The sequence below is a fragment of the Buteo buteo genome, chromosome 10 (genome assembly GCF_964188355.1).
Source record: "Buteo buteo chromosome 10, bButBut1.hap1.1, whole genome shotgun sequence".
NCBI classification, from domain to species: Eukaryota; Metazoa; Chordata; class Aves; order Accipitriformes; family Accipitridae; genus Buteo; species Buteo buteo.
Genome location: NC_134180.1, coordinates 259,518 through 271,684, shown reverse-complemented (window position 1 = coordinate 271,684; position 12,167 = coordinate 259,518). Strand labels below are relative to the sequence as shown.

Genomic DNA, 12,167 nt, shown 5'->3' with positions numbered 1-12,167 from the left:
ATCCCAAAGGCGGCAAGAAAGCAGGCAGCAAGTCACGGTTTTAACCAACCTTCTTATTTCTTTATTTGAAAGGCACAGCTTGTACGTCCTTGATACAGCATTTTCAGTTCCTCTTATTATAGGTCAAGTGATTAAACACAAAAAGCAAAACAAGATCTTTCTAAAGGACTATATACAAACACCAGATTATTATTTAATTTTATTCTTTTTTTGTTCCATTTTTGTTTTTTTAGAAGACACGCTAGCGCACGGAGATAAGAACAGAGAAAGCTGCTGTATCCTCTACACGGGGGCAGGGGCGTGGGAAGGGGGAGGACCAGGAAAGGCTCTCAGTCTGCCTGCCCCTCTGCCCAGCTGCCCGAGCCCCCCAAAGATGGGTGCTATGCCGAAGGGGAGCAGGTGGCAGAGGCTCCCTCTCCAGCCGAAGGCCAAGGAGCAGCCAAGGAGAAACCCCGGCAGCCGGAGCGTGTCGTACTGCCGCGGTGCCGCGGGACTGGTTAAGAACAGATACATGCAGAACAGCAAGGTGCCGGCCTGGTATTAGTGCAGGAGGGGCGCGGGGGGGCAGGGCCAGGGCGATGCAACGAGATCAAGAGCGCTTGGGGAGGGAAGAGATGGTTTCGGGGCAGGGATCCCAGCAGGGAGTTGTGCAGAAACCGTTAGGATCAAGGGGCATCTTTAAATACCGAGGGGGGAGCGGCGGGCAGAGGGGAGTCACGTGGCACCGAGGAGCTGGGACAGCCGGGGGGGCACGCAGCCCCAGAGCAGCCCAAGCCAGGCTCTGGCTCGGCTCTGTGACAGAGCAGGACCGGGGACGGGGAAGCCAGGCTGGGCACAGGGAGAGCACGATCGGCCACACGGTTACTGCTACGGCGCTTGCATTGCTGCGGAGCAGCCCATCCGCTGGGATGGTGGTAGGGGCATCCCCCAGGCACTGCTGCCCATGGGAAGAGGCCTGGCAAGCTGCCACCAAACACAAGCCCCCGCGATTCTGCTGCGCAGCAACTAGAGAGATACTGCATCTTGCATTAACCCGCCCCCCCCCCCACCCCCCAAACAGCCCCCTACCCCCGGCCCCCCAGTCACTCTAATCCGATTTCTCCCCATCATCATCTTGGTGGGCATCCCCATCGTGGCCGTTCTTGTCCTCCTTGGAGAGGTGAGCCTGCGAGCCCAAGGCCGAGAGCGAGAGGAGCCCGGTGCCGGCACTGACAGCAGGGAGGGATGGGGGCTGGAGGCCCACAGGGAGCGGAGTCAGAGGCAGAGCGAGGGCTTGGAGCTGCGACAGCTGGTGAGCTTGAAGCTGCTGCTGTAGAGAATGACGGACAGACAGGAAGACAGGAGAGGGCTATTGTCATTTTGAGCGCACTTGGACCCCAACCCAAGGGCCTGGGCTCTCCAGACAGCCTGTGCCAGCAGCCAAGCTTAAACCAGGGACCTAAAGGTCCTGGAGACCACTGCAGCCTCGGGGCAGGGGGGAACGAAACAAACCACCAAAACATTCTAGAGTCCTTGGGCTGCGACAGCCTCAAGAGAAGACTCAACAGCGTGTCCCCAGCACGACACACAGCCCCTAGCCCACAGGACATCTGGCCTCAGACTCTGGCATGCTCCAAGGATGCGGTTAAAGCCCTCCCAACCTTGACCAAGAACAGATGGTGTTTTCATGTCAAGGAGCTGCTGCGGTTCCTGCTCAAAACCAAAGCTCCTCTCCTTGCACCCTGCTGGGACGGAGCAGGAATCCATGCTCCCCTGCAAACTCATGCCCATATCATAACAAGTCTGGACAAAACCAGCCCCATGCCAGCAAGGCCAGCCCAGCACTCACAGCCTCATCCCAGCAGGGCTACAGCACTGCACATAGAGCAGCCAGCTCCCAGCATGCGGGGCACATCCCCAGGTCATGATTCCCCTGTCCAGCTCTGTCTCAAAGGCCAAAGGCACGGATTCCCATCCCTCTGAACCCAAACTAAACATGCATCACGTACACGGATGATGGAGTTGAGTTCTGGTGCCGTAACCTGCTTGGCTCGTTCAATGGCTCCCAGGACTTGCTGCTGATGCTGGTGTGGAGAGAACAGAGGAATTCAGGGTCATTTCTAGTATCACAGGGAAGGAGAACAGGGACCCAGCCCTACTGGGCCTGACACACTCACATGTACATTATCTCAGCTGCTAACACCAAGATGGCAGGGCACAGAGGCAGGCTGGTTAACCCCATAGCTGGAGACACCTGCACGCACCTCATTTGTGACAAGGACCTTACACCACTGAGGCCCATGGTAGTGAGAAGCAGGGAAGGGGGCATGCTTGTCTTGTTCCAGTTCCTCACCACGGGCTTAAGCAGGTCCCCTCTTACTCCCATCCTTGTCCTGCTCTGCACAGGCTCAGCAATCCTTGGCCAGAAGAGCCCTAAGGTGGGCAATGCCTCTCACCCTACCTCCCCTCTTCTACCCAGAACTGACACAAAGCAAGTCCCCCTAACAAACAAAACAAGCCCTAAAATCAGAAGCTCTTGGGAAGCTCCCCACTCCTTGGGACACATCCCAGGTCCCAACTGCAGCAGCTGGAAGACGCTGCTGTAGAAGAGCCCAGCACAACTGCTCCAAACACAAACAGGAAAAACAGCTGCATCACAAACTTTAAAAAATAAAGGACAACTGTACTTGCTCTGAGAGCACAAGGTCTCTGAACACCAGGCCTGTCCATTGCACTCCAGCAAGTAGATTTTTCTTTCCATCTTGGCAGTGGGACAGGGTTGGGGAGGGGGAAGGCGTTGCATTAAGATGCAAAAGGTTTAGTTGTGGCTTAGTTATTAGGCAGCTCTGATCTGATCAGCAAGCCACTTTGTCTTCCCTGAGAACAGGTGGGCGGGAAAAACACAGCCTGTTCCCCAACCCCACAGCTAACCCAGACCAAGAAACACAGCCTCCATCCCACAGCTAGTCCTGACCAATAAAAAAGCCACAAGAACAGCAGTGGAGTTTAGCCTCTGTAGGGTTGTATGGGGAGATGGACAGATATGGCACTAGAGGTGCTTCATTTTCCTCCTGCCTCGAGCAGCAACTCCCAGGCACACCCAATCAGTTTCTCAGGGGAGTGGGAGGAGCCCATCAGCTGCATTAATTAATGAGGCAGAGGAACCAGATCTCAAGGAGGAGCCATATGGAGGGGGTTTTTTTTGTGTGTTGGGTTGTTTGTTTTTTTTTTTTAAAACACCCTCCTCCCCCAATTAGCCACCCAAAGCTCCCACCACCCATGCAGAAGTGGCCAATGACTCAGAAACCACAGGCAGGAGAGAACAGAGCCCATCTTTGTCCACAGCCACCAACAAAGGGGATAGACAGGCACATTAGCCACCGAACAGTGCCTGGGGGGCTGCTCGAAGGCCTCCAGGCCAAACCTGTCTTGAAGTGCTTGTCCCTGCACAGAGGCTCAAAGCAGGCAACAAGGTTTACCAGGCCAGGAGCACAGAGCTGCCCATATGGGAGGGCCGCAGCACCTTGCTGTCCTGCAGTGGGACAGGGGCCTCCGCTCCCCTCTGCCAACGCGCCCCCAAGCCAGAGCCAAGGCCAAGCCGGGGGACTCACCTCTTGTGAAAGGTAGGGCAGAACCTGTGCACAAATCCCATTTAGCCTCTTGACGATTTCAGCCTAGAAGGTGGGAAGAACAGAGAGGAAAGGCATCAGGCAGCTTGGGACTGACCATCCTCAGCACCAGCTGCTCCACTTTCCCCCACCCCAAGCAGGGCCTGAGTCCCCAAATGGCCCCAAGAAAACAAACTCCCCCAGAAAGATGCTGGCAGCATCCTGGTGCCACGGTGGGGTCACCTCACTCCCAAGGCCCCTCCCTACATAGTTAAATGCATGAATGCTGCTGACTGCAAAGAGCACGATTTCAATATTCTTTTCCATCTCCAATATTCATTTAACAAATTGGGAGCAACCAGAGAGGAAACTTATTATAGACCCAGGTGGGGATGCATTGAATTACATTTGCCATGTGGACACAGACACACATGCTGCCTCCACTGAGACCCCCCCACTCTGCCCTGGAGACTGGCTGCTCAACTTCCTCAGACTCCCCCTTCCCAAAGGCAAGTGTTTGCCCACTGCCAGCCTCCCCACAGCCAAGCTGCAGGACTGGGGCTATTCAGGGAGACCACAGGGACTGGGCAGCTTCTTCATTAGTCTCATACAAGCAGGTGGCAAATTTTGGGGTGTTAAATGCTTTCTCCTGGGAAGGAGTAAAGCTACCAGCCCTTTGCAAATCACTTTCCAATGGAGTCAAAAGAAATACAGAGCCAAAGAGTTTAGGCATGCACCAAAACCAGCCGGGAGGGCCCCACCAGCACCACAGGGGAGCAGACTAGGCTGGGAGACAGCTGACAGGACAGCAGTGAGGATTCATGGCTCAGATCCTTTACCAAGATGCAGGTTTTCCCAGGGAAGCCAGTCTCGTGGGCTTACCAACAAGGGTGATGGGATCAGAGGCATCAAGTGCCTTTGTGGGGAGCAGAATTGTGCTAAGCAGCTTACAACTGAGCCACAACACACAGACAACTTTGTGACTTGAAGCTGAATCCAGATAGTCAGGCTCAGAGGAGGCTCATGTTGTTAACAGAACAGGTAATTAGCCACTGGGGATAATTAACAACTTAACCGCCAGTGAGGGTAATGAACAAACTTATCCAGGCTGCAGCACTGTCTCCATCAGAAGGAGGCTTTCTTAGAAGGTCTGCCATCATGTTACATAATGACAGCCCAAGAGAAGTGCTCTTTGGCCCGACTGCAGCAAGACCCTGGGGGAAGCCAAAGGTGTTTTTCACATTGGGGTGATCACAACAAGCCTTCCTAGGCACTGGGGAAGGAAGCAGGGCCGGGAACCCACCCGGGGCCTGGGAGGAGGGTGGGAGGGACCCAGCATCATCTCCTGCCCTCCACCCTGGGTTCATGTCTGCTGACCAACTCTGAGCTGCAGCTCCAGACCCTGCCAGTGTTCAGTGCTTAAATACCTGTTCAGGCCCTGGGGAGAACTAGAGCATGCCTGCAGCCCAGGGTGGGGGCCCTCAGTCTGGGCACTGCGATCCCAAGAGGTTGGGGGGAGTCCCTGCATTTCGAAGGCAGCTCTGACATTTTACAGGTTCATGGCATTTCTCGTTCCTGAAATACCACTGAAGTGACAGAGGGCAAAGCACAGCAGACAACCCACCCTCCCCAGGAATTAGAGCACTTGGAAATGCCTTCCCCCTACCTGTTTGTGCATTTCAATATTCAGCCCGTAGGACATCTCGTAATACTGTAGAGCAGGAGAGAAAAGAACAAAAGAAATTGTAAGTCAAGTCCCCACCAGGTAAAGTGGCTCCATATAGCAGTGCTGGGAACTACTACTGCTTTCCTAGCAAGGTCTTCTACAAAGGCTGGGCAAGGATGGAAGGAGAGAAGAGGCCAGCCCTAGGAAACAAGGACAGCAGGAGGCAAACACAGAGACCCCCTCTAGGTCTAAGGCAGAACCACCGAGCCCAGGCGCTCCCTACCCACCCTGCTCCAGCCTCACACTCTGCCAATGGAGACCTGGGAACTTGCTGACAGGGCCCCATGCAACACCCCTCACAAACAGCTTTCAGCAGTCTGCATCAAGATGAGAGTGAGTGATGCTGCTTCAAACCTGGAAAAAGGCTCAGGGCTCCACAGACTTCCATATCCACAGCCAAAAGAGAGGCAGTCTAACTCTACAAGTTTTGCCTGGCCAATATCCTAAAGCCCACACAGCTGCTTCAGCAGCAAATGGAAGAGATCACAACTGGGCTTCATCTAGCAAGTAACACATTCAGCTGCACACAGCTCCAGCTGTTTTGGAAGAAGCTATGTGGAAAAAAACACAACGAAAAAACCACCCAGAACCACCACCACCAACCCCCCCCCCCCCCCCCCCCCCCCGCCCCGCACAGCAGCAACAGGCAGCTACAGAGCAACCTACTGTCAGGAGAAGCCAATTCTTGACCCCTGGAAGAAGCAGTTTTAAGGCTGATGTTTGAGAGTTTAGAAATCTCCTCCCTCAGCTTGCAGGCTGCAATCCTGATTCTTCCAAAGGGAAAGAAAAATCCACACCTGCACTCATCTAATTCAAGGAGAAGATCACTGGCGTTTTGGTACTGATGCCACAAGTCTGAGAAGCGCCCAGCTTGGTATTGCCATGATCTCAGTCTGCTCTAACACTGCTGCTGGCTCTCGAGGCTTCTTTGCATTCTGAAGGCTGAGCAGGAAGCAGGAGCCTGACTCCTAAGCTGCTAATTGTGACTTATTCAAAAAATCAGAGCAGCTGTAGCAGCTTTGCACATTCACAGAAACCCTCCTCTTTGCTTCCCATGACTTGCTGTGGTGGGGAACGACAGCAGCTCTGTGCGACTCCAGCTCAGCCATGCAGACAAGGCAGGAGCTGCTGCGCCTACAAAGCCTCAAATGCTGTACAACAAGCAATAACCCTTCCCCTCTGCCGCCAACCTGCTGATGGTAACCTGAATCAATGCTGGTGACCATCAGCATTAAGGTAAAAAAAAAAAAAAAAAATCAGCTACACCTGGAGATGAGAGTCTCTATGCAGGCTGCAAGACCCAGGAAGCAATCATTTATCAGTGTGAATGTGGCAGGCTTCCTCATTAATATACAAGGAAAGCTGTGACCTCTTCTTGTCTCCAGCCCCAAGCATGCCTTGCTCCCCACAGCCTCAGAGTCTGGACATACAGGCAGTACAGGAGGATGGATAGAGGGGCCAGCTCCCTTATTTCTGGTTTTAAAGTCCTAACTCTGCCCTAATACAGAGCTGCTGTATTAATTTCTACATCTTATCTCTTCCTTCCAGGGCAGGTGCAGCAGCTGGTAAGCAGGCACCAGCTCATCTTCATGGATAGTATCACAACCTCCTGTTAACTCCCTGATAGGAAAGGAACAGACCACAGCTTTGCCTGGCATCCCTCCTCTCTGCTACAAGGGCTCTTCCACGCGTGGGAAGACAGAAGCATTACCTGGCAGGCAAACCATCACGCAGCCTACAAGAACATGGCTGTTTCCTGGCAGATTTCTCTTTAGAGAGTTACGACTAACCCTGCTGCCCGCATGTGGTATCATGTCTCATGCCTTTACCAGGCACTGCCCTGGGATTTGCACACTTTGTGCTGGGACACACGCACTGGTGAGACGTGCTAGCACTTAACACCACAGCTCCGCAAGGCTGCCAGAGTCACAAGAAGGCACAGAGGGTTTAGCTCTTGCACAGCAGCTGGTTTCTGCTTTCAACTCCCACCAGGCTTGTGGGGTTTCCCAGCTTCACGACTGCTCAGAGCACTGCTTTGTCTTTCACCAGCCATGACTCTCCCCGAGTCCCCAGACGCCTGCAAACTAGCACCTTACAGCTCCTTCTGGGGTGCGTAAGAGCTGTCAGTTCCCCCAGGGCACAGGGAGTAAGGTCAAGCAGCCAGTCAGTGGCGAGGCCAAGGACCCCATCACCACCCATCAAGCAGTCAGCCACTGGGCCCATCAGTTTTCTGCATCCAACAGTTCTCTGCTACTTCCCCGCGCTTCAACAATCCACTGCATGCAGACAACACAAAATATAGAAAAGCCCCATTTTCAGAAAAGCCAATGCCAGCCTTGCCTGGAGGCCCGCCGCTCCACAGGGTGAAGGCTCCCTGCCAGGCAAAACTCAGGCACAGGCACCTGCTCACCGCTGGAGTCCCCACCCGCGCCACCCACATGCTCTCGGCTGCTGGGGCTGGTCCTTACCATGACGTAGTGACGCTGCATCTCCGATTTCTCACTGGCTAGTTTGTCACATTCCAACTTCAAGCTGAAAAGCCAGAAAACAGTAAGAAAACCACAAACAGGAGGTGAGAGAGTTGATCGCCACAGAGCAGCTGCTTCCTGCATGGCCCCATCCTGGCCAGGCTGGCTTCTCGGACACCACCATCCAGACTCCAAGGGGCAGTCAGAGCTGGGCCACAGTGTGCTGCACAGCGGTGACCACAACAGAGCCTGCTCCCACCTTCCCAGCTGGAGTGCCACCAACACACATTCAGGAGAAGCAGCACGAGGCTATCCACCAGCTGGATGCCAACCTCCCCCAGGCAACTCCTTTCGGCAGGAAGCAGAAAGCTGGGCAGAAGCAGAGGTGGCTGCCCAGGGAGGGGTTTGCCTTTCCTCAACTGATTGCTGGCAGCTGGGGACAGCTTCTAGCACAGGCCTGCCTGCAACATTCAAGAGATGCTCCAAAACAACTTCTAAACCAAAGCCAGATCCATTTCTGGAAGGTGGGGGGGAGGCCCAAGTGCAGCACATCCCGCCAGAAGAAAGGATTTTTTTCTCTCCCCTAGGTTCTTCACACCCTTCAGAGAAAGTGCCGCTGCTCCCAGTGTTTTATGAGACTCCAACTCACCAGCCGAGCAACTGCAGCCAGCATGTGCTGCGGTTTTATGTTTCAAACAAGAAACAGCTTCACCTACACAAAACCTGCTTCTTCTCGAACAGATTAAGTCCAAGGGGGTGGAGTGGGGTGGGGTAGGGGGATAGCATCCCTTCCAACGGGCATGTTTCTTGGGCTCCCCTACTCCCTCGCTGGCACTGCCCAGAGACACAGGGACACCAGGAAATAGCCATTTCCCAGCAGTTTTTCTGCCTGCTCCTGCCAGAATGACACAACTGCAAACCTGTGACCTGGCTGCCCAGCGGAGCCCAGGCTGGGGGAAGACAGGCAGGGAAGTCGCAGCTGCATGGCACCAAGGCCCTTGCCACAACCAGCCGTCCTAGAGCCTGCTGGGCCATGGCAGAGGGCATCACCCAGTCAATTTAACGCAAGAGCTTCAAGTTTATTTCAGACACGCACACATGCAAAGCAACAGATCATCACAAGCCAGCTTTCGGGTCAGCAGCAGTGTTTCCACACACACCCGCAGAAAAGCGGAAGCTTTTGGATTTAAGTGCTCCCTGCAGCATTCGCCGTCCAAGAATGGCAGCCAGCAAGAAGAACCGAGGAAAACTCCCAGCAAGACGCAGGAGGCCTGGCAAGCCTCCGCGTGGTCCTGGCCGAGCTGCGCTCAGAGTAAAGACCTTGGCTGGAGAGGGAAGACGCATGTTCTCCTCTCCAGGCTCCCAAGCGGATGCAACCAATCCCCTGCCTGAGGTCCTCCTCTAGCCAAAGGTGACCAAAGCTATGTGACCGGGTCTCCGCCTTGGCATTCCCGCTCGGTCCGTGTGGCGAAGCAGTGAAGCAGGAGAATCGGAGCGATTCTTGCGTGTCGTGCTGCCGCGTGCCAGCCCCGCGCCAGCCCCGCGGAGGCCGTGGGGCAGACCCAGGCCGGGCCCGGCGGCGCACGGGAGCACGTACCTGTGGTACTGGGCCTGCAGGAGCTGGAACTCGTCCTTGATGCGGTCACAGGAGTCGGAGGTCGTGAACTTCAACTGCTGCGGCAGGTGAGAGGAGCCCTTGAACAACAGGAGACAGCGCTGGGCGCCGGGGCAGGCAGCCTGCCCGTCCCACCCGAGCAGCAGCCCCGAGCCCGCCCTGGTCCCGCCGCCCCGGGCAGGGCCGGGAAGCCGCGCCTCGCACCGGGGGGCTGAGCCCCAGCAAGAGCCGGCCGGGCACCCCGAGGACCGGCGCGCTCAGGCCCGGGACGCGCCCAAGGTCACCCGTGGGGCCGCTGGCGCCCGGGCCCTTCCCCGGGCGCTGCCTCCGGCCCCGCCGCCCACCGGCGGCGGCCGGAGCTGAGGGGCGGGGAGACCCCCGCCCTCTCGCTGCCCGGCGGCGGGAGGCGCTCGGTCACCTCGGCCCCGCCGGGGCCGCCACAGGGAGGCCGAGCGGCCCCCTCGCCGGGCCGGGCCGGCCCCGCGGCCCCCGCCGCCCCCCGGTGCCCGGCCCCGCCCCGCGGCCCCACCGCCGCCGCCCCGGCCCCCGGCCGCGCCGGGCTCCCGCGCCCGGCCGCGCCGTACCGAGTGCCGGCTTTGTGGAAACATCATGTCAGGCTGCGGCTCGGCCCCCGCACGGAGCGGCCCGGTGCCGCCGCCCGTTCCCGCGCCCGCCGCGGCTGTCCGCGCCGCCGCCTTTGTCCGCGCCGGGCCCGGCCGCCCCGGCCCCGCGGCCGCCCCGCCCCGGCCGCGCCGCTCGCCCCGCGCCGCTCCCGCCGCCCCGCCGCCGGCGCCTATTGTCTAATGGCGGCTGCGGCTCCGGCTCCGTCCTGCGGCTGCTCGGCACCACCTGCCGCCGCCGCCTCCCCGGGCCGGGCGGGCCCACGGCCGCCCCCGCCCCCGCCGGTCCCCGCCCCCGCCGCGCGGCGCCGGCGGCCGCGGGCACCGGGCCGGGCCGGGCTGCGGGCTTGCGGGCGGCCCGGGGCCCGCCCGGGCCGCGGGAGCCGAGCGGGGGCCCGGGCCCGGGCCGGCGCGCCGGGCCTCGGCCCCGCGCGGCTGCCCGGCTCCCCCGCCCCGCTGTCGGGCGCGACGGGGCCGGGGCCGGGGCCGGGGCCGGACGGGCCTTTCGCCCACCAGCGTCACCTCCCCGAGCCCTGGCCGTTGCAGTCCTGTCGAGGCTGCCCGGCGTCCCGTACCTTCCCGGTGCTGCGGCCCGTCCGGTGTCGCCCCACTTTCCCCGGGCCCCTCCTCGCCGCCGGTGCCCAGGCGGGACCCCAGGCTCAACACCAGCCGCAGCCGAGGTGCGGAGCGCTGCCCCGCGGGGCCAGGGGTGCCGCCGGCTGAGCCAGCGCAGCAGCTCGTCGCGGAGGCCTGGGGTTTACCCTGGGCCGGGGTGACTCGGACTGAGGTCTGGCAGAGGTTTGCAGGGCAAACTTTGGTGCCTGCGGTCCCTGGCGCCAGGTCACAGGAGCCCTGGACAGTGCCGGGTCTCACTGTGTGGTGAGGCTTCTCGCCTTTGCAGCTCTCTTGCGTAGGAGAGCATTGGCCTACCACCTAGTAAAGATAGTTCCTCTGGCTCCTGGCGCTGCATCTTTATTACATGGTGTTAGGGAGAAGGGGAAGCTTTGCTGTTAATGAAGCCACCGCTCCAGTTTCTTACAGGTTCTTAAACCTGATGGGACACCGCAGGAGCTGAACCGTGCTGGCAATGCAGGGAGTGCCATCAGATGCGGCTCATTTTCACATCCTTCCCCAAGTGGGAGAACAGCGTTTGTTTACACAGGGGTTTGTTTTGCTTTATTTCAACGCTGCCTTTGCTGCGCACAAGGGAAGGCAAAGGCAAGGGAATCCACCTGCAACTGGCCCCAAACAAATCTCCCGTCTCCAAGCCATGGAAAATTCTGCTCTGGATGCAAACTTCGGTCCTAAACCTGCTGCCTGAGGAGCAGACCCTGCAGTTTGTGTCCTGGGGGATTGATTGCATCCCCACAGAGAGCAGAGAGGTGGGGAATTTAGCCACAAGACTTTATTGCTGGAAGGACTTTGTTGCCATGGGGCCTCTTGCAAGCCACACACACAAACGCGCCTGAGCTGAGGCGGGATCAGGTCCTTGGAAGCCAGCCTGAGAATAACAGGCAGGAATACGGCTGGCGTGCGTGAGCACACAGGGAGCTTTCATCAATTTCAGACGCTGCTCTCTGTCTATCCTTAAAAATTGGTACATTTTCTGATTAAAAATAAAACCCTACACGTCATAACTCCAGCAATGCGGGCTGGGCTGTTGTGGTATTTATTTTTAAAGAGAACAATATAGCAGCTGAGTTACTGTGACACCTCCTGGATATTGTGCAGTAGCTTTTTCACTTTAACATCTCCATATTAGCGAAAACTGTGACAGCTTCTTACCAAGGATTATTAATAGTGCAGGCAGGCTTTATGTCCCTGCAGATTAAGGGTGGGAAAACAGGGTAGACAGTCTCCCCCTCAGCTGGTCAGCACCCTGGTCCCCTTTTTACATGTAGGGAAACTGAGGCACCCTGACTTGGGCTTTGCACAAGAGCAGTGAGGTGCAGTTTGTAATTGGTGTGTGCAGGAGACCAGACTAGGTCACTGCTGTCCCCTTGCAAAGCTAAGGCCTGCCTCTCTGGTGAGCTCTAGCTTCAGTGGGAGGCACCGGAGCAAGTCTGGAGCATGTCTCTGTTCCCTGCCAGGCTTGTCACCTTGCTGCCATGTGGGGGGAAGGAAGGGACAATGGCATGCAGAAGGGTTTGG

At 57.6% G+C, this 12,167-nt stretch overlaps 1 protein-coding gene across 3 annotated transcripts; it reads right to left on the bottom strand.

Annotated features, from left to right (window-relative positions):
• Positions 1–38: 38 nt before the first annotated feature.
• TLE5 (TLE family member 5, transcriptional modulator) lies at positions 39–10,260 on the bottom strand. 3 transcript variants are annotated; one of them, XM_075037676.1, is made up of 7 exons: positions 9,981–10,260; positions 9,379–9,476; positions 7,782–7,845; positions 5,254–5,298; positions 3,591–3,653; positions 1,989–2,063; positions 39–1,306 (listed from the first exon to the last, which is right to left on the bottom strand). In XM_075037676.1, the coding sequence occupies exons 1-7, from the start codon at positions 10,005–10,007 to the stop codon at positions 1,088–1,090; spliced, it is 591 nt and encodes a 196-aa protein (XP_074893777.1). In that variant the 5' UTR covers positions 10,008–10,260; the 3' UTR covers positions 39–1,087. The 3 variants fall into 3 exon arrangements, with proteins under 3 accessions (XP_074893777.1, XP_074893779.1, XP_074893776.1); XM_075037678.1 differs by having other exon boundaries at positions 39–1,309; positions 9,379–9,455; positions 9,981–10,257; XM_075037675.1 differs by having other exon boundaries at positions 39–1,309; positions 9,981–10,255.
• Between the last annotated feature and the right edge of the window lie 1,907 nt (positions 10,261–12,167).